Here is a 25,777-nt window from a genome sequence, read left to right as displayed (position 1 = left end):
TGTGGGGCAAGATGGAGGCAGCAGCTAGGGCATACAGACTTAAAACTGGCAAAAATTTTATCTCATTGGGATATCCAGAATTACACACTATCATGGTGAGTGAAGTAAATATAGGAATGGCTGGGGAAATGCCTGCCGACTATATAATAACTCGCCAACTGCTTCAACAAGCCTTACAATATTGGAAGCAAAGAACAGAGGGAAAAAACAGTTCGACACCACACTGTACAGAGGACATTGTTTGGTTCACCGATGGGTTGAAATCAGACCAAGGTGGTGGGGCAGGGATGTACAGGGTACAGCCAAGGCTGGAGGGCATCATCTCTTTAGGAAAACTGGCCTTTGTATTCTAAGCTGAAATTACTGCAGTCAGGGCAAGTGTGGAGGAGAACATGTGTAGGTGCTACAAGGACTATAGCATCTACATCTATTCAGACAACCAGGCAGCCCTGAAATCACTGGCAGCACCTGCAATGAGATCTGAGATTGTTGCAGAATGCCACAGGGCTCTAGTGGAGCTAGGGGGAAGCAGTAAGGTAAACCTAGTGTGGATCCCTGGCCACTCAGGCAATGAACAAGCTGACAGATTGGTCAGGATGGGGACGACGACTCCATTTATTGAACCCGAACCTGTCCTGACAATCACCAAGGCTATGACCAAAGTAGAACTACGGAACTGGCTTAGGAAACAGCACCTAGAAAATTGGATCAAGGTCCGTAAACAAAAACATGGTATGGTAATGATGCCCAAGCCATATTTTAAAACAAGCTCTGTAATAATGGGATTGAACAGGAAAGAGATCAAACTCAGGAATGGACTGATGACTGGCCGTGGGAATTTCAACAAACACATACACACAATGGGTATAATGAAAGAAGACCCTGAATGTAGGAACTGTGATGAGAGTGAAGAAACTGCATCACACCTAACCTTTGAATGAATGCCTGGCGTTGGAGAGAAAAAGATACAGTATCTTCAGGACAATTAGACTTGAAGAAATTGTGTCTAACAAAAAAGTCGTAAAGGGCTCCTTGCACTATTTAAGGGCATTGGTTGGCTTTACTAGATATACAGGGAGCAATACCACACAATAAACTAGGTTTTGGTGTGGGCAGTGGTGGGTTAGACCTAAGCTGCTTTAGCTTCCCTGTCAAAATCAAATAAAATCAAATCAAATTCATAGAATGTACAGAGGTAATTGTAATGTCAATTTTTAGGGAAATACATGAAGTTTTGTCTGACATAGTTTGCTACATCTACATGATTGATCTTCTATTCACAATAAGTGCTGAATTGCACTATAAGGAGCACCAGCAGCAGTTGCATTAAAGATGGCTGCCTTCAGTGGACCCAAGCGTGGTAGCTGTGTGTTTTGGATTGAAGAATCGAAGTTGGCAACAACAGTTCAGTGATAATCCACATCAAACATTGCAACATGTTTGTGATAGTCTTAAACTGAACATTTTTTTTGTGCATTGAGCGAGAACAAAGTGTATGGTCCCTTTCTTTCCTTGAAAGAACCATCAACAGGGTAGTGTACGTGAATATGTTACAACAATTTTTGATACCACAGATCGATGAGGATGACAAAGAACAAAATGTGTACTTCACGCAAGATGGTGCACCACCCCACTACCTGGCTGACATCTGGAATTTTCTCAGTGGCCGCTTTCCAGGTCAACAGATTGGCCATGGTGTGCCAATTTCATGGCCATCATGATCCCCGAAACTGACGCTACTGAGGATATCATGTTTGTATCTCGTGTGCTGGCTTCTCTACCTGAACTTAGAGAGAGAATTTACGCCGGCAATGAGCAAGTTAAACATGTGATGTATGCAGGATAACCAATGGGAGCCACATACAACATCTTTAGTTTAGGTTGAAAAAACGTGATGGTTTCCCTACAAAAAACACTAAACCCAGCTCTATACCTTCTTTCATTAAATTTATATGAATTTTTAAAGTTGTGAAGCCCTTTTTGAAACACCCTCTACAATGAATAAGCCCTTGACTGTTACATTGTGTGAGGATCTTAGGTATTGTCCCTGCAGTTAGAATCCCTCACGTTCGTTTCCACCTCTGAATTCAAGTCTATTATATAAAAGTTTTGAAACTTTGGGAAAATGCTTGCGTAAGGTGTAGTGGTTGCACCGCCTGCCCCTCCCCCATTGTAGGGAGGGAGGGTGTCCTCTTTTCCCTCCCCATCAGTTTCTTCCATTTTTTTAGAATTTACAGAAGATGGTTTATTTTTAGGTATATGAAATGGAACAGTAGTCTGTTAATCCATAATTTTTGCTGCTTTTGTTGATTTGTCCATTATGTAAATGAAGAGAATTATTAAGTGAATGGAAATATTTTGTACATTTTCTATTTGATGAAATTTATTGTGTGTTGAGTATGATTGAAGTTGGGATTAGGTGCCAAACAATGAAAACTGTGAGTTCCCATTCGCATTCACTCAAAGTTCACCTATCACTGTTGCTGCCTGTTTTCCCTACACATATCCAGTTTAGTTGAGCTTATATCATGAGTTTATTAAAGCCCTGTGGGACAGTTCAGTTTGTTGTTTTATGTAGTGTTTCTTCTTACTGTTTTCTTTTCTGTAGTATGGGAAGAAAATAATGCTGGACTGTACCCACTGTTTTATTTGTGGAAAATCTATTTTGTAAGGAGGGACATCAAAAGTGATGAAGGGGTTGGAAACTTCACTTTGTGTCAGGCTCATACACTTCTACAGAATGTTGCAATGACTGAAGTGCAGAAGGTATGTTGATGTGGACATATTAAACAATGTAAAGCAAAGAAACTAATTTGACTAGATCGCTGCTCAAGTAGTTGACAGAATTTAAAACTGTCTTTGTCTTAATCCATTCACTTTCAAATACACTTCTCTTATACGTGCTGAAAAATGTGACTTAGAGGCTGAAAGAAAGAAAGAAAGGAAAAAAAAAACCACTCCTAAAACTTTGTGGAATATTTGAAATTCATTCTTTAACTCTGAATCACACACTGCTTGAGAAAGCAAAGAAACTTGATGACTTTGATAGAAAAGTTGCCAAAAACATCAGCAGTGTCTTGTGCTTGTAGCAGCAGAAGCCCTTTATCATCAAGATTGCTGTGCTATATTAATGTTGAATCCTTCCTCTGTTTGAAAATGAGGTTGCCCTCGTGACATCAGCTTTGGTACTGCTTTGCAAGAAGCATGCAATTTAGTAGATTCTTGATAGGAATATTATTTTTCAGTGCATAATTTATCACAGAGAGATACTGAATTTCTTCCAGAAGGAGATAAAATGACCATAAAAACTCAAAAAAAGTTGACTGAACACAATAGTGTGGAATGCTGTTTGCCACAGTGCCAGAAAAAGAAGAAAAAAACACTTGTCTGTTTTCATGGCAGTGGTCACAATTCGTTGAATCAAAGCTAGAATGAATGAGCTGCCTGTAAAAAGATAAGCAAATGAGAATAATGGAAGCAGCTGCAGTACGGAGATAAAAGAATGACTCCTTACAGTACTGCCAATTATCCAGATCTCACTGACTTGACTTAGAATGCTGAAGTGGCAGTTCCTGATGCTTTACAAGATTTGAAGGATGATTTTCCTGTAAATAATTGTATTCAACAGATTATTTGTTCAACAGTTATTGTAGTGGTTCATGGTGTGGGTTCCTGTGGTCATGTCCTAGTTCATGAACCACGGGCAATGTATGAGTGGCCAAGTAAGTGGTCCCGACAGTCGGAATACCAGTTACTTTGGAATAAGGCTGGGCATCTCGGACATATTCTGAGTTGTGGTCACCTTTGTGCTCATACGACAAAGACCACCAAATCCACCGGTTAGTCCCTCAACCATTAGGGGTAAAACTCAATGGGTCGTGGCAAGTAAGGCTAGCAACCTGCTTCCCCGATACTTTAAATACGATGCTGGCAACAATCAGAGCAAAATGCCTCGGACCTTTGGAGGTGACGGATTCCCACCTCTGACAAACCAGGGACTTCTAAGATACGACTTCGCAAACAAATGGTAATGAGATGGGGAGCTATTAATATCAATGGGGGCTACTCTGGGAAGAAGGTAGAGCTGGCAGAGGCTGCAAGTAAGATGGGGCTGGACGTTTTAGCTGTTAGTGACATTCGGGTAAGGGGTGAGAAAGAAGAGGAAGTGGGAGAATACGAGGTCTACCAGTCAGGAGTCAAAGCAGGAATAGCACAATGGGGTGTAGGGCTTTACATCAGGAAAGAAATGGAACCCAGCGTATTTGCAGTAAGGTATGTAAACGAACGACTGATGTGGATAGATTTGACGGTGTCTAGCAAGAAAATTAAGATTGTGTCAGTATATTTGCATTGTGAAGGGACAGATCAAGATAAGATGGATAGTTTTTATGAGGCACTCACTGATGTAGTTGTTAGAGTAAAGGACAAGGACAGTGTTCTGCTCATGGGTTATTGGAAATCGAACAGAAGGGTATGAAAAGGTTATGGGTAAATTTGGAGAGGATATGGAAGCCAACAGGGACAGGAAACAACTCTTGGATTTCTGTGCCAGTATGGGCTTAGTAATCACAAACTCGTTTTTTAAACATAAGAACATTCACCATTATACTTGGGAAGGCGGGGGAACCAGATCTGTCATTGACTATATAATAACAGATCAGGAATTCAGGAAGGCTGTGAGGGACACACGTGTATTCAGGGGATTCTTTGATGACACTGATCATTATTTAATCTGCAGTGAAATTGGGATTGTGAGGCCGAAAGTGCAGGACGTCAGGTCCATATGTAGGAGGATAAGAGTGGAGAAACTTCAGGATAAGGAAATCAGGCACAAGTACATAACAGCGATCTTAGAAAGGTACCAGTTAGCTGAAAGTAGTCAGTTACAGTCATTGGAAAAGGAATGGACAAGGTACAGGGACACAGTGCTAGAAGTGGCTAAAGAATGTCTTGGAACAGTAGTGTGTAAAAGTAGGATGAAGCAAACAGCTTGGTGGAATGACACAGTCAAGGCAGCCTGTAAAAGGAAAAAGAAGGCTTATCAAAAATTACTACATACTAGAACTCAGGTAGACAGAGAAAGTTATGTTGAAGAAAGAAACAAAGCCAAACAGATAATTGCAGCATCCAAGAAGAAATCTTGGGAAGACTTTGGAAACAGGTTGGAGACTATGGGTGAAGCTGCTGGAAAATCATTGTGGAGTGTAATTAGCAGTCTTCGAAAGGGAGGTAAGAAGGAAATGACAAGTATTTTGGACAGGTCAGGAAAACTGCTGGTGAATCCTGTGGATGGCTTGGGCAGATGGAGGGAATATTTTGAAGAGTTGCTTAATGTAGGTGAAAATATGACCAGTAATGTTTCAGATTTCAAGGTAGAATGGGATAGGAATAATGATGGAAATAGGATAACATTTGAGGAAGTGGAGAAAATGGTCAATAGATTGCAGTGCAATAAAGCAGCTGGGGTAGATGAAATTAAGTCGGAACTCATCAAATACAGTGGAATGTCAGGTCTTAAATGGCTACACAGGATAATTGAAATGGCCTGGGAATCGGGACAGGTTCCATCAGACTGGCCAAAAGCAGTAATCACACCAATCTTTAAACATGGAAACAGAAAAGATTGTAACAACTACAGAGGTATATCTTTAATCAGCGTTGTGGGTAAAATCTTCTCAGGTATTGTTGAAAGGAAAGTGTGAGGAACAATTGGATGAAAATCAGTGTGGGTTTAAGCCTCTTAGAGATTGTCAGGACCAGATCTTTAGCTTACAGCAAATAATGGAGAAGTGTTATGAGTGGAACAGGGAACTGTATCTATGCTTTATAGATCTAGAAAAGGCATATGACCGGGTTCCTAGGAGGAAGCTATTGTCTGTTCTACGAGGTTATGGAATAAGAGGCAAACTTTTGCAAGCAATTAAAGGTCTTTACATGGATAGTCAGGCAGCAGTTAGAGTTGACGGTAAATTGAGTTAAGCAGTCTTGCATATGCGAATGACTTAGTTGTAATGGCAGATTCGATTGAAAGTTTACGAAGTAATATTTCAGAGCTAGATCAGAAATGTAAGGACTATGGTATGAAGATTAGCATCTCCAAAACGAAAGTAATGTCAGTGGGAAAGAGATATAAACGGATCGAGTGTCAAATAGGAAGAACAAAGTTAGAACAGGTGGACGGTTTCAAGTACTTAGGATGCATATTCTCACAGGATGGCAACATAGTGAAAGAACTGGAAGCGAGGTGTAGCAAAGCTCTCTCTTCTGCAAGAAGGAAGTCAGTACCAAGACTAAGTTATCTGTGCACCGTTCAATCTTTCGACCAGCTTTGTTGTATGGGAGCGAAAGCTGGGTGGATTCAGGTTACCTTATCATCAAGGTTGAGGTTACAGATATGAAAGTAGCTAGGATGATTGCAGGTACTAGTAGATGGGAACAATGGCAGGAGGGTGTCCACAATGAGGAAATCAAAGAAAAACTGGGAATGAACTCTATAGATGTAGCAGTCAGAATGAGCAGGCTTAGATGGTGGGGTCATGTTACACACATGGGAGAAGTAAGGTTACCCAAGAGACTCTTTGGTTCAGCAGTAGAGGGTAGGAGGAGTCGGGACAGGCCAAGGAGAAGGTACCTGGGTTTGGTTAAGAATGATTTTGAAGTAATAGGTTTAACATCAGAAGAGGCACCACTGTTAGCACTGAATAGGGGAACATGGAGGAATTTTATAGGGGGGCTATGCTCCAGACTGAATGCTGAAAGGCATAATCAATCTTAAATGATGATGATGATGATGATGATGATGATGATGATGATGATGATGATGATGATGATGATGATGACAAATATTGTAGCATTTTAGTTGTGTAGGTGTTGTAAATATGATGACTGCAAATGTACTGATTAATTCTACAATAATTCTTTAGTCCCTCGACAAATTATTAAGGTTCATAATACTGAACAAAAAACTCTCTCTCATACACACCTTCTGATGTTAATAGTAACATTTATGTGCTACATATTTGTTTTACGTGTATAAAGGCAAGTACTGTGGAGAAACAGAAGAAAGGCTGAACTGAATTAAAACTGAAGTTGAAACTAAATTATGTCAAAGTTGTAGGACAATGGATTTTTGCTCTTCCATGTAAGATGTATTGAGAACTGGTTACCTTGCTTGAAACATGTGTATGACCATTTTTGAGCAGAATTGAGTATTAGAATGTGAGAGGGAGCTAACCCACACAGAGATGGAACATAAAATATTTTGACTTTCAGTGTGATTCTGAGATATTCCAAAATCTTTCTTCTGTACAGTGGAACAGTAAAGGTGTGTACTAATTATTAACATATGAGGAACTAAAACTATATAATGGTAGTATCCAAATGCCAGTAACTCATTTTTAACAAATTTTGAGCTACCTCCCTCTCTCATTCTAGCACTCAATTTCACTAGAATTTTTTTGTCATTTTAGATGTCTTTGAGAAGTGACTGTTTTTCACAAAAATTGAAGAAGAAAAAAAGAGAGAAAAGTTAAGTAAGGAGTGGGGAAGAGGGATACACACCTGTTGTGGCTGGGGGGGGGGGGGGGGGGGGGAAGACTCACTTTTGTGTTTCTTAGTGGCACTGCCAGATTCCTTAGGAGTGTTTCTCTCAGAATTTCAAAACCTTATAAATTACCAGCTGAAAAACCCAGCATTGCCCAGGTATTCAGTTTGCTTATTTTCTATTAGAAATGAAAACACATAATGAACTTTGTTTGTGTTGAAGTATCAAAAAATTTTGATTTTGATGTATTTGGGATAACACCTTTGAAATTATAAGACAGTCTTACAAAGAAATATGTATAATGTACAGTTGTATAAGTACAGTATCCAAATTAAGAATCATGACTCTGGACACTTTCTGTATGCTGGTTGCAGCTACTTTGCGTGTGTACAATGCAGTTTCGTAAAAGTTTCTATGGCAATGTCTCTTAATAGCTCTATAAACAGCTACTGTTTTCACCTACAGCGATTTGAGCCTTCGCAGATGAAAGCTGTCAAAAGTGCTGCCAAGTGTCAGGGATATGCTTAATGTGACTTGACTGTAAGAGTGTCTTAGTAGTAAAGAATGAATGTATTAATACTTCAAGCATGATGTGGTAGGTTTTCAGGCATCTCAGTGTTTATGACTTTATATCTTCTGATATATGTGCCATACAATAATTTAATTATGTAGGTATGTTCAGCAACCTATGTGGATACTATCTGCAAAATGTGATGAGAATAGAGTTAGTAAGAGAGAAGTAATAAATGTAAATGGCATACACAGTGTGAATGTTTTTCATTCATCTCAGTGACGACATATCAATCTGACAGGTTTTTTTCTAAATGTCAACACCAAATTGCGATTTTTTACCTATGTAAGGCATACACCACCACTTGGTGCCCACCTTGACTAGAACTTTGAAGGCTCCATGCTGACTTTTTTCACCAGTTCTTATCTCAGTGACCATTTCAGGTTATAATTGGTATGTCTCTCAGATCATCAGGGGTCCAAAAGAATGACATCCTGCATGGCTCCGTGCTGAGTGTTACACTTTTCTTCATCACCATCATTGAATTAATGATCTCAGTCTGACTGCTGGTCATCCTGCACTGTGTGTCAACAACTTTTGCATTTGGTATAGCTTCCAGACAGTGGCCTTGCTGAATGCCAGCTCAAAAGCACCATCTGCAGGACCTCTGAATGGACTCTTTCCCATTCCTTCCAGTTCACTCCCATGAAAATGTGATTCATGCATTTCTGTCATTGTACCACCATCCATCTTGACCCAGAACTCTACGGGCACACAGTGCTTGGGTTGTAGCACAGTCCTGATTTATGGCACAAATCTTTGACAAAAAGGTGACGTGACCAGCCCATATTTGTCAACTAAAGACTAGCTGCATGTGAAAGCCTAACCCTCTCTACTTTCTTGCCCACGTCTTTCGTGCTGCATATTGCACTACTCTTGTTCTTATTTGCTGGATCCTGGTTTCACCCCTGTGGGACTAAGTTTTTCAGGTTTGTGGCTCAGCAGAATCTTTAGCTTTGAAATTGTTGGACCCAGTCCATCATCATGGAGTAAGGCTGGTCACAGGTGTCTTCCGGAATAGTCCCAAAGACACATCTTGCTGAAGTGAGAATCAACTCTCTTCATTTCCAACAATACCAACTCTTGTCACCAATGTAACCACCGGCCAACAGTTTCCTAACCATCCAACTTCTCGAACCTCCCCCCCCCCCCCCCCCACCCATACAAAGGGCACTGACACCTATGCTAAGGTTGGATTATGAGTGCATGAGGATGTCTTCTGGGCGCTCACTGGCTCCACCTACCTGCTGATCTGATTATTTCTCTGCCCTTCGTTTGTTATTTTTGGTTCAATTGAAATCCATTACGTTTTGGCCTCCTCACTTTCACTAATACGAATATCCTGGATGTTAGACATTCTTTATTCTATAACAGTCTGTGTCCTTAATCAAGTTCACCTTCATCAACATCTACATAGATATACTCCGCAAACCACCGCTCAGTGCATTTTGGAGGGTACCTTGTACCACTACTAGTTATTTCCTCTCCTGTACCACTCACAAATAGCTCGCGGAAAAAACGACTGTCTAAAAGCCTCTGTACAAGCCTTTTCTTGCATCTTATCTTCGTGGTCCTTGCACAAAATGTATGTTGTCAGTCAGGCTCAAATGCTGATTCTCTAAATTTGCACACTGGTGCCTTGTGGAAAGACCATCATCTTTCCTCCAAGGATTTCCATTTGAGTTCTCGAAGCATCTCTTTAATACCTGTTTTTTTATTGAACTTACTGTTAACAAATCTAGCAGCCCTCCAATGAAATGCTTCAATGTCTTCCTTTAATCTTACCTGGTGGGATCCCAAACACTCAAAAAGTACTCAAGAATGGGTCACAGTAGAGTTCTGTAAGCCATTTCCTTTATGGATGCACTGCAATTACACGGAATTATCCCAATAAAACAAAGTCAAACATTCATCTTCCCCACTACCAATCTGATGTGCTCATTCCATTTCATATCATTTTGCTGTGTTACATTTAGATATTTAATTCAGGTGACTGTATCAAGTTGCATCCTACTAATGCTGTATTTAAATGTTACAGGACTGCTTTCCCACTCATTCAGATTAACTTACATTTTTCTACATTTAGAACAAGCTGCCATTCATCACACCAACTAGAAATTTTGTCCTACAGTTGCTCAATGACAACACCTTCCTGCACACCACAGTGTCATCAGCAAAGAGCTGTAAATTGCTCTGTCTGTCAGGTCATTCATGTATATAGAGAATAAAAGCAGTCCTATCACACTTCCCTGGGGACTCCTCATGATACATTTTTCTCTGATGTACACTCACTGTCAATGGGTTCTATTGCCTAAGAGGTCTTTGAACCATAGGGAACTGAAACTATATGCTCAGACCATCATCAGTGATCCACAGTGGGACACTGTGTACTATGCTTTCTGGAGACCTAGGAATATGGAATATGCCTGTTGTCCTCCATTGTGTATAGGACATTATGAGAGAAAAGGGCAAGCTGAGTTTTGCAGAAAATGATGATGCTCTCTAAATCCTTGATGATTTATGGATAAAAGCTTTTCTGCCGCAAGGAAATTTATCATATTTGAACTCAGAATGTATTCAAGATTTCTGCAGCAAACTGAAGTTAAGTATATTGGTGTGTGATTGTGTTGGGCAGTTATTTTGCATTTCTTACATACAGGAGTCACCTGCACTTTTTACCATTTGCCCCAGAATTTTCACTGGGTGAGAAATTTTTTATAAATGCAAGCTAAGGAAGGGGCAAATGCCACAAGAGTTCTTTCTGAAAACCAAATTGGGATTTCATCATGAACTGGTGACTTATTTGTTTTCTACTCTTTCAGTTGCTTCTCTACACCACAGACACCAATTTCTAGGCTTATAAAGGGCCAGGTGTGGACAGAGTTTCTCTTGCCACAGAGGAGCCCTGGAGACCTCGTATCTGCTCTGACCTACATGCTAGTCCAACCCATACACTTTTATTTCTCTTTAAATTATTTCTTAGCTCTGGCATCAGTATTACTGTCAAGACCTCGATTTTACCACTCCCACAGTCTTTCATAATTCATTCAATTTCCTGGCTGATGCTTCTATTCCCAGATGAACTCTCTCTCTTGATCAAGGAACCTTGTTGTTTTGTACCTTAACCCCAACCCTCTAATCAGCCAACCAACCAGTCAGAAACTGTGGGTGATGAAAATTAACGGACTGCAGATAAATGGATAGTTAGTTGGGTATTACTAACTTCAGTTGCAATTTCTCAGGAAGCAAAATCTTTGTTCCGCAGTGTTATCTTCAAGGTTATTTTATCTAACAGTGTGTGTTTTGTAAACTTGTTACTTGTTTGGCAAGTCACGTGAAAATTTGTTAATTAAATTAGAAGTTCATTGTCAACCGCCTAATGCAACTGAGACCTGGTCATTCACTCATTCTTTTAAGAAAGCTCTCCAGTGAAACATTTAGAATTTGTGTAGTGTGCTGCTGTGTGTATGGAGAAAACTGACATTATCACAAAAAGGTGTTGCTGAGCAACTTGATTCATTGCTGCTCTAATGTAATACAAACATTTTGCATCCATGATGGAGTTGTATAAAAAAATTACTAACTTCATGTGAGCTTACTGTTTTTCACAAACTTTAAATATAATCAAATTTCTATTATGGAAAGTATTGTAAAATACATTTGTTTAATTAATTGATGAAAAACATAATATATGCAATACTATACAGAAATTAAACACCAACAATAGTTGTTTTTGTAGAACAGTTACTGGCTAGGGCAGAATGCTAAGAAATTTCAATTGCGTACACACTTTGAACTACACTGAAGAGCAGAAGAAACTGGTGCACTTGCCTAATACTGTGTAGGGCCCCTGTGAGTATGCAGAAGTGCCGCAACAAGACATGGCATGGACTCGACTATTGTCTGAAGTAGTGCTGGAGGGATCAAACATCATGAATCCTGGAGGACTGTCCATAAATCTGTAAGGGTACGAGGAGTGCAGATCTCTTCTGAACAGCACGTTGCAAGGCATCCCAGATATGCTCAATGACGTTCATGTCTGGACAATTTGGTGGCCAGCAGAAGTGTTTAAATTCAGAAGAGTGTTGCTGGAGCCATTCTGTAGCAATTCTGGATGTGTGGGATGTTGCATTATCCTGCTGGAATTGCCCAAGTCTGTTGGAATGCACAATGGACATGAATGGATGCAGGTGATCACACAGGATGCTTATGTACATGTCACCTTTCAGTCATATCTAGACGTATCATGAGTCCCATATCACTCCAGCTGCCCACACCCAGCATCATGACAGAGCCTCCACCAGCTTGAACAGTCCCCTGCAGACTTGCAGGGTCCATGGATTCATGAGGTTGTCTCCATACCCCTACATGTCCATCTGCTCAATACAATTTGAAACGAGACTCATCCGACCAGGTAACAAGTTTTCAGTCATCAACAATACAATCTTGGTGATGACAGGCACAGACGAGGTGTAAAGCTGTGTGCCGTACAATCATCAAGGATACATGAGTGGGCCTTTGGCTCAGAATGCCCATATCGATGATAATTCAATGAATGGTTCACTCGCTGACACTTGTTGATCGCCCAGCACTGAAATCTGCAGCAATTTGTTGTACGGTTGCATGTCTGTCACATTGAACAATTCTCTTCACTCATTATTGGTCCCATTCTTGCAGTGATTTTGGAGATTTGATGTTTTACCAGATTCCTGATATTCAAGGTACACACGTGAAATGGTCATATGGGAAAATCCCCACTTCATCACTATCTCGGAGATGCTGTGTCCCATCGCTCATGCGCCGACTGTAACACCACATTCAAACTCCCTCAAACTTTTGCAGCCAACCATTGTAGCAGCAGTAACCAATCTAACAACTGCACCAGACACATGTTGTCTTTATGCAGATGTTGCTGACCACAGCACCGTATTCTGCCTGTTTACCTATCTCTGTATTTGAACATGCATGCCTATACCAGTTTGTTTAGCATTTAATGTATCATAGAAAATGTACTTTTGTACCTTCATTTGTACTTTCCGGTTTAATTAAATGTTCTAAATGTTGATTAAAAGAAATTTTCAAATTGTTGGCCTTTTAGCAGTGATTGTCATCATCATCATCATCATCATCATCGTCGTCATCGTCTAAATTTTCTAGCCCCTAACTGCGTCTGTTTAGAATATAAGCCTCTCCATTTTCTCCTGTTCTCCCATTATGTTTTTCTCTCCACTCTGTTCTAGTCTTCTCCTCTCATCATTGCACATTCCTTCACCCAATGATGCATCTCTCTCTCTCTCTCTCTCTCTCCCTCCCTCCCTCTCTCTCTCTCTCTCTCTCTCTCTCTCTCTCCCTCCCTCCCTCTCTCCCTCTCTCCCCTCCCTCTCTCCCTCTCTCCCCTCCCTCTCTCCCTCTCTCCCCTCCCACCCCCCACCCCCCACCCCCAACCCCCTCTGGGTCTCTTGCCCACTACTGTCATTGCAGTGGACCTGTCTCAGTATCCTGCCCACTCCCATTGTTTTAACGTGCCCATACCATCTTAACCTTTTATATTCTATGGCCTTTTGCATGGGCTTCTCTTTCACTGTCTCTCTCATCATCTCACTCCTTACTCTATCCGTTCCAGAAATCCTATTCTGCTTCTTTGAAATTCCATCTTGCAAGCCTGTGTCCTGCTCAACATCAATAAATTCCTGAAAACAAGTCATGAAATATTCTGTAGTTTGCACCAGTTTCCTGATTTGTGCATACACCACTTGATTCTTATCCCAAAATGTGTGTAGTATGGTTTACTATTGTTCACTTCCTCTTATATTGTATCCCATAAGGGGTGGGGGGGGGGGGGTGGGGGGGGGAATGAGCAGTCTGGAGTGTGTGCAAGAAACTCAATTGGACCCCTGTGTGCCATCACTTGCTCTGGTATATTTTTATACAATTATGCACACACATATCCCTATTACATGGTGGTTGGGTCTCACTTCATTATTAACAAAGTCTGTCACTGGATAGTGATAATAGAAGGGAAAATATAACCAACAAGCATTGTTAGGTACTTTCTCGTGTCACGATACCTTCAAAATGGAAACACCCTATGAGCTCTGTCTTAGATAAACAATGCCACATGTACAGACTAGGGAAATCAGGATCCTTTTAACCAGTAATGTGAGGACTATGTTTGGTTCAGTGCATAGTATTTCAAATTGACAATTTCAAAAGTTTGAATTGTGTTTCATCTGCCAAAGCAGTGCTACCTGTAAGTCCTGGTTCATGAATAACGATTCTCTGAAACCATTAATAAAATTGTACCCTACTTTCTGTTTCATACTTAGATCAGGGATAATGCAGTGTGCTTTTCTTCGGAGTGGGTTACTCATTACTAGCCCTTATACTGCTGACAGGAAGGGCACCTGGCCAGACTACACCATTAACATTACCAAATCCAGATTCATATGTTGAGCCTTGAAGATATGGGATAACAGCAGTCAAAAAGAAGACATTATCCTGGGTTAATTGTCACTTAGGAAAAAAGTATTTATTGCCCAAAAGTGAGAATAATAATTGTTTGCCAACAGTTATCTGATGCTTCTACAAATTAGATACTGTAGCTGCACCTTTAGTGCAATCTACTCCTGTAAACTGTATTAACAATCAATCACAGCCAGTGCTAAATATTCATATTAGTTGTTACAGGGATTACTTGTAAATTACTTTATTACTGTATATCTTAGCAGAATAGCTAGTTTGAAGGAAAAAGAAAAACCACCATTTTTCTCTTACATTGCTCAACTGATTGCCTCTGATAATTCAAATGAAGTATATTTTAAGGGTCAATAAAAAAATTTCTGTTTGGACGCCGTACAGTCCAGGACTGGCATGCCAATCAGGCAAAATCACAGGAGCATCGAGGTAGTCATCTCACCTACGCATCAAGTTAAAGGTGCCTGGTTGATAAACATCATGTCCTGCCGAGTAAAGAAGGCCATAACTGCCTGCTGCACATTATTGTCTGACAGGAATCATCAACCCTTCAAGCCCATTTTAAGGGCTGAAGGTGTGATAATCACATGGTGAGAGATTGGGGCTGTAGGATGGGTGTTTGAGTATCTCCCACTTGAGTTGGCGTGATGTCTGCATTGTGACAGTTGCAATACCAGCAGTGTGGGTTGCTATGAAGCAGCAGCCTGGAGCTTGGTGCAACATTCCACAGTGGTGGCTTTTGACAGACATGCTAGCTCATACATATTCCTTTCTCTGTGATGGATCTCTAGCTATGTTTGTCCTTCAGCAATCAAGGAAATAATAACAGTAAGTTGGTCCTGTTTGGACACATCTGGGAATAATGGTATTGTAGTTGATGCTTCTGCATTTACCACATGCACGTTGAAAAGACACGATTGGTACACTAATCCCTTGCTGACAGGTCAGTGCTTATAACTTGGCATCAGAGGTGCACTATGTTACACGTACGCTGCAGCAGTACTCTCAAACGGAAACGGTTTGGTCGCCCCTTACATAACTTAACTGTGAACAATGTCAGGTATATGTATATTAGAAAAATTAAAAACCTTTAAATGTGCACATTAGAGTTGACTAGAATTTACACCGCTAGTTTAAATGACCTGATAAATCATGGAAAAAGTGACTAGTAAGTTTTTATTTTATTTTGTGTTTGAGAATGGGAGACTTTGTTTCTTGGTTGATCCAGAATAAATTTTTCACTGTGCAGCAGAGTGTGTGCTGATATGTAACTTCCTGGAACATTAAAACTAAGAATTTTGGAAGGTTGGAGATTAGGTATTGTTGGAGGTAAAGCTTTGAGGGCAGATAGTGAGTCGTGCTTTGGTTGCTCAGTCAACACAGCACTTGCCCAAGAAAGGTAAAGGTCTCGAGTTCAAGTTTAAGTCCAGCACACAGTTTTAATCTGCCAGGAAGTTTCTTGCCTGATATTTGCCAGTAAAAGTTTCAACGTGCCAGGAAGTTTCTTGTATGTTGTTTGCTGGTAAGCTGTTAAAGACATTTTAATCAGAATACAAAACTCCTTTCTGAACCCGTAGATGGGCATGCATGGTCATATGGATATTATTTTTGTGTCTAGTATTGGAGTTCTGAATTCCAATTGCATTTTAAAGTTATTCTCATTATTAAAAGAACTTATTATTTAGATAACAGCAATATCCACAGATGTAATACTGAAAGAAGATATAACACTGGAAGAAAAAAATTACCTTTATTACTTACAATGATAAATGTCAGTGTATACGAAAGGTATGCAATTTTGCAGTTTGTGGCCACAAATGCCTTTGTTCAGTTGCCCGTCTAACATAAAAAATCTAACTAATAAAACAACATTTTTTAAATCTGAACAGAATTTTTTTTCTATTTTATAGACAAATTCTTAAGTAGAGTGCAGCAGTGAGCATGGTGTAGAATACTGAGGTGTTTATTGTTGCTAAATTTAAGTAATTTTCGCTAATGTGTCTGCTATGGACAACTAATGTGTTCATCTTTATTAACTCATTTTTGTTATGTTGCTTTTTTGTCTGTCTTTTGGGTGCAGATTTTGCAGTGGATTTTAAAGTAATTCTTCATGAGCTAGAGACTTGAATTTTTAAACACAGCTCAGAACTGAATGACAGTGCAATGTTAATTCGCTTTCTCATCTGTCTGGTCCACTTAGCTCCCACAATGGTGGAGGCAGGGGTGAATAGGGTTGGTAACTGTTGATGTCTCGGTTGCTCACAGTTGCACTATAAACCTAGATGCACTGCAGCTCTGCCTTCAGTTGTGTATTCACTGTGCTTTCATATTGTTCTCATTACACACCGATCCATTGAGAAATTTCACACATAGAAAACTATAAAGAAGAAAATAATTATTTACAAAATTTGTTTTTAATATATTGAATTTTTAAATTGGGCTAAAAAATATATAATAATGTCTCCCAATCCCATACAGATAGGTCTGAAAATCTGTGCTTTTGAATTTTTAATAGTTACGAAAAATCTTCTAAGATTTTTTAATGACAGGTGTGGGGTGGATGAAATGGATAATAGTAAGAAGGTGAACTATTCCTGCATTAATTATCCATCATATGTGTCCCGCATTTTACATTATAAATCTTATAAATATTTTCATAGCTGTCAAAAATTCAAATCACAAATTTTCAGAACTATACGTGTGGTGTTGAGAATCTGTATGCGGCTAGGAGAAATTATTTTCTCTCTTTTAATGCGATTTAAAAGCGTGTTATAAAGATTTATTTTTATTTAAATAATTATTAACTTTAAGCCATTATGTTATTTAGTGGTCTGTGAATGGCCAGCATGTGGTGTCATCCATAAACAGATCAGCTGTATACAGCCTGTAAATCGATATGACTTTTCAAATTTGCAAGTGAACTATGAAACATGGTATGAACTTAACTGCACTACACATAACTATTTGAAATATTTGCTTGCCATAAAAATTTCACTTGGTAAAATTTACTTAAGAAAATTGTCTTTTAATGAATTTAATGCATGTTCTCTCATCCAAAAATCCTGGTGCTGCTGTAGTTTACTTGAAAAAATTTTCATTCTAAAATTATGTACAATCGAAATTGGCAGCAGCTAGTTTCAACAGATAGAAGATGGTTTGGGAGAAATAAAGTACTCATGTCCATGTTTTAGTTTTGGACCAAGAAACAAAATATTTTAAATAGAGAGTATATACTTCAATTAAAATTATGATAACTGAGAAAATGGTTCAAATGGCTCTGAGCACTATGGGAATTAACTTCTGAGGTCATCAGTCCCCTACAACTTAGAACCACTTAAACCTAACTAACCTAAGGACATCACACACATCCATGCCCGAGGCAGGATTCGAACCTGCGACCGTAGCGGTCGCCCGGTTCCAGACTGTAGCGCCTAGAACCGCTCGGCCACTCCGGTCAGCTAACTGAGAAACCCTTACAGTTATAAACACATTATGCAAAATAAGAGATCTAGTTGCCAATTTTTGGCTTTACTATAATGAGCATATACTGTGAGCATCGTGTGTGTGTTTTTCACGTACAAAAAAAGCTTGTCAATTAAATCATGGTTTTATCAAATTATGACAGCTATAATCTTTTTCAGTAAAAAGAAGAGCTCTCGACTTAGTACTCCTCAAGAGTTCAGTCGGAGCATTTCAGTACCAGCAGACAGAGTAACAGTTAAAATTGATAAAAGTGCAAGTGGTCATAACAGCACTCATGGTCAGATATCACCTGAAGACGGGTAAGTTTAAAGTCTTATGCAGTCTTTGCATGCCAAGTGCTTGGCATACATGTTTCCTATTTTCTTGCCTATTTTTGTGTTTATGTTGTGTATTTTCCAGTAATAGCTTATGTATGTTGTCCTTATTGCACAAAATGTATTGTATCGTCTTGTCTTGGGCAACAGGTGAAATGTGTGTTGTTCAGTTTGATTGTTAATTTTTAATGCTGAATGAATTAATATTTATGCTCTCGTAGTCTCCTCTCATGCAAACACTGTATTTTTAAACTCATTTCTTTGCCCTGGCTGTCAGACAAAAGCTATTCTGATCACTTTAATATTTTTTCTTAATTATCTTCAACTGTCACTATTTTAGGGTATTCCTTTGTTGCACTATCATTCTGCTATCAAAAAAGAAAGTTAATCATGATCATAAAATACTTGCAATGGTTAACATTAGCTGTTGTTGGTGCCATTTCTCGTTTCACTTTGATTTCTAGTTGTGGAAGTGTCGAGCATTGGTTTTTAATGCAATGTTTCCAGGGCGCCCACATTCTCTCTTTGAAGAGTGCATACATGAAGATTTCTTCCTTGTCCCTGAGGCTCCTTCTTTGCAAGCAGGACTCTTTTGAGAATAGACTATATTGTGCAGAACTGCACTAATGGAAGTACTGAGTGTGACAAGAAGGGAAGTGAATTGAAATCGTGGAAGGTACGGACATGGCCCAGAAACCCCGGAGGGAATGGACATGACCCAGAATACCAAAAGTGGCCATAATTTAGTCAAAAAGCTCAACTATGATCCTATGGTAGTGAAAAAACTGCCAAAAGTAACAACATTCAACCTAGCTAGCCACCAACTCCTAAATGGAAAATCAAACAGAAGGTATCAGAAGTCCAAAATCATTAAACAGCCAACACAAGAATCAAATAACACCACTCTCTCGACTATCTGACCTAATTGACAGAAGGTCAAGTCAGATATAAAAAAAGCCAGACTGGCTGGAGTTCTACAAATTCTCTATCCTGACCCCAGCCATACTATTCAAAACACATTATTGTATACCAAAAGCTGACTTTCTTAACATGTTATAATGTTTTACATGATACATGCTAATTATGGGTGTTTGTTATGTACACATTGTACCCTCCAAAGATTATTACATGAAACATAAAATGATTTGCATTGTAAAGTATGAATGTATGATTACATGTGTGAAAAGCCAGACCTAAAAAAAGATGAATCTTACAAGTTTGAGGTTTTAAAAAATGTCTTTGATGATGACTGTTTCCCTCTTTTAGTTCTCTTTCATGCTGCAATATCCCTCCACTTACGCAAACAGACGATATCAGCTGGTTTTCCTTCCTCCTGCTCATTAATATACTGCGGTACTGCCTCAGCTCTCGTGAATCCTTCTGAATGCGTGACGAGATTTCTACTGTCATCCAGGTTTGCCTCCTCCTCTTGTGTTACTTCTTCCTGAGTTACCAGGTCCGCAATATTATTGTCAGTTAGTTCATCAACTTCATCAATTGCCATCCATTCTGTGATGTCCTCTGCATTGACACCCTGTCAGTACAGTACATTTTTGAGCAACAAAATGATATCATCATTTCAATTTTTTACTTTGGTTTCACACATGGATTCAGAGTTAAAATATCCACCTTCATGATCTAAAAGAAATTTTCCAAGACCTTATAAGTCTTATGTTTGGAATCTCTTCCCACGCTTCAGCCAGCCACCTTATGGTATCTAGCGAGTCAATCCTCTTCAACACTGTTACACAGTCTTCATTATCATCAATTGCTGATGTCAATAACATAAGATGATGGTGGTGATACTACTTCTTTAGGATTTCACAGCTATCGTGGTGCACTGACTGACAAAGAGCAGTACATTTTGTGGTGGAAATAATGCTTTGATGTCTCCATCTCTGGATTTCTACAGTTTCACTATTGATGTAAGCCTAATCTTGGTTGTCACTTGGATTACTGCAAGCCAGTAGGGTGCCTTACTTTTCTTGTACCTGGATACTGCAGAATCCTTTTTTAAAGCAAGTGTTTATGTAGGGAGCATCTTCTAATTAAAACCACTCTCATCACAGTCGTACAATTGTTAGCCTGAAATTCCTTCCTTGTCAATTATCTTCATAAAAGATAGTCTTTAAACAGTGCCACAGCCTCTTTGTCAGTGGGTAAAGCCTCTTCACTTATGGTAATCTGGCAAATACTGAATCATGCATCACTGGCACTATATTCTGAATCTTCTCTTTCTATTTTCCACTAAGATTGCAATGCTTTTTTCTGCAATATTGACCCAGTAATGGGCAAACCTTTTCGTCTTAAAAGTTCATGCCACAAAAATAAATCTTTCTCAGTTTATTTATGCTTACATTTCAACATGTCTTGCTTGCTATTATTCGACTCCTCTGAGCTTGGGTAGCATACCACTTTTCAATTTCTCTTCGATTTTTCTTCCTGTTACCAGCAACACTTTGTCCTACCACAGCTTCAAAACAATAGTTTTGACTGTTACATAAAATTTCAGGTGTGCAGCCAAATAAATTTCACTTCTACTTCTAATATTTCGGCTGTATACTGCCCAGTCATCTTCAGAGTGAGCCGAGGAGACTGATTCTCCAGCACTTGCGCTGTCCATTTAAACACATTGACTGCATTAGTCACATGTGGCCACAGATACACAAAGTGCCAGAGATGTTGATCGGGTGCAAAGAGGTTTAACACATGCATGGAATTAAATCTGAGGCTGCACGATCGATGCACACGGTTATATCAATGTATACTGCGAGCTGCACAGCCGCAACATCTTTGCGAGTTTATTATAGAAAGTTCTGGATTCCATGCTTTGTTGAAGTTGAAGCCACTATCTCTATTAATTAAATTCGCTGCCAACTGAATTTCAATTGCTTCTTTCAATACTGGGCCCAGAAAGATGAAATTGAGGCTAAAATTTTGATGTTCTCATTCACCGTAGAGTACCCAGTGTCAATACAGTGCTCTGCCACCATAGACTTAATGGGTTGTAAGAGCCAGGTGTACCTGCGGTGCTCTGAGCATCTTTCATGGATTGTATGTGTCGTGTATTTGATGTATGAAAGGCCACACTCAGAGAGGATCTTGTACACACCAGGTTTCTGAAGCACTAAATCATCTCTAATGGAACCCAAGAGTGGTGCTGTCTTTGGTGGAGGGCAAAAAATCACTTTCACTTTGTGTTTACTAGGATCCACCCTATTTTTGGTGGCAGGCTTCCCATGTATGGCAGAAAAGCCATGAATTGAAAACTTTCTGTGTCCTCTTCTCAATTCCTTATACCCACTGTTGATTTCATTTGTAGTGCCCTAATGTATCTGCTGTGGAGAGTACGCGTTGGCTTCAAAAACTCTTCACACGTGTAGAAGCTCATCCTCCAAACTGCTCTCATTAGCAGTGAAGTGTGTTCTGCGTACCAGAGCTCTCAGTGTGTTCATTGTGTCTGAAGGATGGTAGCAGCTATTTGCACATAAATCCATACGGGTTGGTTTTCAATATATGGTACTGCAGAAGAAATAGCACCCAAAACTTGTTGAGCAATTGTGAAGCCTCACCCGCAAAGGAGTAACATATCTGTGGCAGTGAGGGTCGCACTATGTAAGCTTTGCCGGGATACTGAGACGGTGGTTCTTCCAGCTGGTGAAGGTAATGCCACTGTATTAATGTCTCGTGACGACTATCATGATAAAATGAATGGTTTATCGAGTGACAGGACATACCAGAAGATCAGTAAAGATCCCGCCAACAAGTTGGTAAGGAAGGCTGCTTCACTTCTGAATGCCTCCACCTTTCCACCAGAAATTGTGCGATGATTGAAACCAAGTGGTGTGTTTACTCCAAGGGTTTATAGACTTCCAAAGATCCATAAGAATGATGTTCCTCTTTGACCAATAGCGAGTGACATTGGCTCTCCATCCTACAATGCACTCATCACATATGTAACCCTGTGCAGCTTCATTGGCAAATTAAATTCAGTCAAACTGAACAGTTCTGATATGTCAGCCAGTTTCGATGTAGTGTTGTTATTCACAAAGGTTCCTCTTTCAGAATCATTGTTTCCCATTGGAAAATGTTCGATAAAGAGATTTCAGCTTCATTTGTCCGCCCCCGGTAGCTGAGTGGGCAGCGCGACAGAATGTCAATCCTAAGGGCCCAGGTTCGATTCCCGGCAGGGTTGGAGTTTTTCTCCGCTCAGGGACTGGGTACTGTGTTGTCCTAATCATCATCATTTCATCCCCATCGACGTGCAAGTCGCTGAAGTGGCGTCAAATCGAAAGACTTGCCACTCGGCAAATGGTCTTCCTGGTGGGAGGCCCTAGGCCCTAGTCACATGACACTTACTCAGCTTCATTTGAATGTGTTGTGATCTTTACATATTTTTTATTCAGTACCGAATTTTATGAACAGGCTGACGTTGTCGCCATGGGTAGTCCTTTGTCACCCTTGGTGGCCAACTTTTTTATGGGGGACTGTGAGGTGAAGGTGCTGGAATCAACTAACTTGAAGTCCATGGTGTTGTGGAGGTGTGTTGATGACATGTTTGTAGTGTGGGCCCATGGTGAAAAACAAATTAAAAGAATTTTTAAATCATCTGAGTTCCATCCGCAGACAGTTCAGTTCACAATGGAAATTGAAAAGGTGGTGTCTTCCATTTCTGGATGTTTTGGTACGACACAAAGATGATGGCACTGTGGGACATGCTGTATACTGAAAACTAACCCATATGGATTTACGTGCAAATATGTGCTACCATCCTTCCAACACGATGAGTGTACTCAGAGCTCTGGTACACAGAACACACTTCATTTCTAACGAGAGCAGTTCGGAGGATGAGCTTCTACACTTGAGAAGAGATTTTGAAGCCAACAGGTACTCTCCACAGCAGATATGCTAAGGCACTACAAATGAACCCAACAGTGGGTATAAGGAATACAGAATAAGACATGGAAAGTTTTAAATCCATGGCTTTTCTGCTGTACATGGGAAGCCTGTCATCAAAAATAGAATGGATCCTTGTAAACACAAAGTGAAAGTGATTTTTTTGCCCTCCACCAAAGACAGCACCACTCTTGGGTTCTATTAAAGATGATTAAGTGCTTTAGAAACCTGGTGTGTACAAGATCCCCTATGAGTATGGCCTTCCATACATCAAACAGATGACGCATTAAGTCCATGAAAGATGCTCAGAGCACCGCAGGTACACCCGGCTCTTACAAACCAAAAAACTCACAAAGATGTTGCAACAGTGCGCGTGCGCGCGCGCAAACACACACACACACACACACACACACACACACACGACCTCAGTCCCAGGCTGTAGCTGTTGGAGACTATGATCTTGTGTGTGTGTGTGTGTGTGTGTGTGTGTGTGTGTTTGTGTGTGTCTATTTTTGACGAAGGGCTTGTTGGCTGAAAGCTTATTTTGTTGTGTCTATCTGCGACTCAACATCTCTGCTGTATGGTGAGTAGCAACTATCCTTTTCATAATATTGTTACATCCCATCGTGGATTTTCCATTGTATAATAAAGGTAGAATATCTTGCACTACCACAGACAGAAAAATATAGAAGTCAAATCATGATTTAGAGTACAAGTGGACACAGTCTTTTTTAAAGCTACAGACTGCTAAAAGACCTTTTTACATGGTTGTTTTGTGTTATTGTACTAATTCACCGAGATTATTGCTGTGGTCAATTTTTCATAGACAGACAACACAAAGATGTAACTTGGAAAGAAACTGTGGGGAAACAGTTTATGCAGCTATCAGGGGAAAAGGCTGGTTGAATTGAGGAGTAACAATGATGATAAACAGATTTGTTAAAAGTATTGCAGGAAACTTGAAAATACCTACTAAGCTACTGTTAGATTAGTTTACTTCCTATTGAACTAATTATACCAAAAACAAACTCAAGGACTTTGAAACATATGTACCGGTAATTCTAAGAGTTCCTAATAGCCATTGTTAATTGCTAAATGCCTCCATTGATAAACAGTTTAAGGAATGAATGAAGGAACTGTAAACCAGCTTAATACAAAGTTTGATGCAGAGTCCATGATGGAATAACAACAGTATAATGTAAAGGATGGATTGCTACTCACCACATGGAGGAGACAATGAGTCGCAGCCACAACAAAAGGACTGTCAAACATTTAAGTTTTTGGCTGAAGAGCCTTCTTTGGAAATAGAGAACACATACATATGTTCACACAAGCACAATTCACACACATATGGCCCCTATCTCCGGCCACTGTGCCCTAGGGGTAAGGAGTGTCATGAAGTGGGAAGGGGAGGGATAGCAATGTAGGGGAAAGGTGTGCTGCTTGTGAGTGCCTGCAGGGACGTGGTAATGTCAGGATAGGGCTGATAGATGCAGAGTCTGGTAGCTTTGCTAATTGGAGGAGGGGGCAGGGGGAGATGGGGTGAGTGGGAAAGGGAAAGGAAAGTGGAGAGAGGTAGAGAAGGGTAAGAGACCAGTGGGTGCATTGGTGGAATAAAAGGCATGCCTATTGCTGGAGTGGGAACGGTAGGGTATAGGTAGATGGAGGACACAGACTACCGAATGTTGAAGCCAGGCGTATTATGGGAAATATATGTTGTGGAGAGAGTTCCACCAGTACAGTTGAGAAAAGTTAGTATTGTTAGGGAGAATACAAATGGCACAGGCTGCAAAGCAGTCATTGAAATGAAGCACATCGTGTTGGGCAGCGTGTTCAGCAAGTGAGTGTTCCAGCAGTTTCTTGGCTACAGTTTAGAGGTAGCCTTTCATCTGGACAGACAGCTTGTTAGTTGTCATGTCCACATAGAAAGCTGCATATTAGTTTCAACTTATTTTGTAGATCACGTGGCTGCTTTCACAGTTAGCCCTGCCTTTGATGGGATGGGAAAAGTCCGTGACAGGATCGGAGTAGGTAGTAGGGGGTGAAGGTCTTACATCTAGATCCGTTGCAGGGATATCAACCAGGAGGGAAGGGATTAAGAGCAGGGTTGGAGGAAGTATGGACAAAAATATTGCATAGATTCAGTGGACAGTGAAATACCACTGTGGAATGGGAGTGGAAGATAGTGAGTATAATATTCCTCATTTCAGGGCACAATGTGAGAGGGAGTCGAAACCCTGATGGAGCCCCCTCTGATTGGTTCTAGATGCTGAAATTGTGCCCATATAATTGGAACACCATGCCAGCCCCAGCAGTTAGTTGTTTTTAACTCTTGACAACAATGGTGCAGATAGCTGTCTAAAGCTCCAACTGTGTTGTTTGAAATAATGTGCCCTGTAAGCTTAGAAGAGTTTATTCAGGCATGCCACTGTGAAAGATTCCAAGGATATTGTAAATATTGAAATTAGGGAATCTCAGTAGGTGGTGGATGACAAG

At 40.1% G+C, this 25,777-nt stretch overlaps 1 protein-coding gene across 6 annotated transcripts in view; it reads left to right on the top strand.

Moving 5' to 3' along the window:
• Positions 1-25,777, top strand: part of LOC126278688 (mitogen-activated protein kinase kinase kinase 15) — a 281,737-nt gene that overhangs the window by 177,308 nt on the left and 78,652 nt on the right. For all 6 annotated transcript variants that reach the window (XM_049978983.1, XM_049978969.1, XM_049978952.1 and 3 more), the window contains one exon: positions 18,230-18,370. In XM_049978983.1, coding sequence (XP_049834940.1) covers positions 18,230-18,370 — 141 coding nt within the window. The remainder of the gene's footprint in view (positions 1-18,229; positions 18,371-25,777) is intronic.

This window comes from Schistocerca gregaria, chromosome 1, assembly GCF_023897955.1.
Source record: "Schistocerca gregaria isolate iqSchGreg1 chromosome 1, iqSchGreg1.2, whole genome shotgun sequence".
NCBI classification, from domain to species: Eukaryota; Metazoa; Arthropoda; class Insecta; order Orthoptera; family Acrididae; genus Schistocerca; species Schistocerca gregaria.
This window is presented reverse-complemented; position numbering and strand designations above follow the sequence as displayed.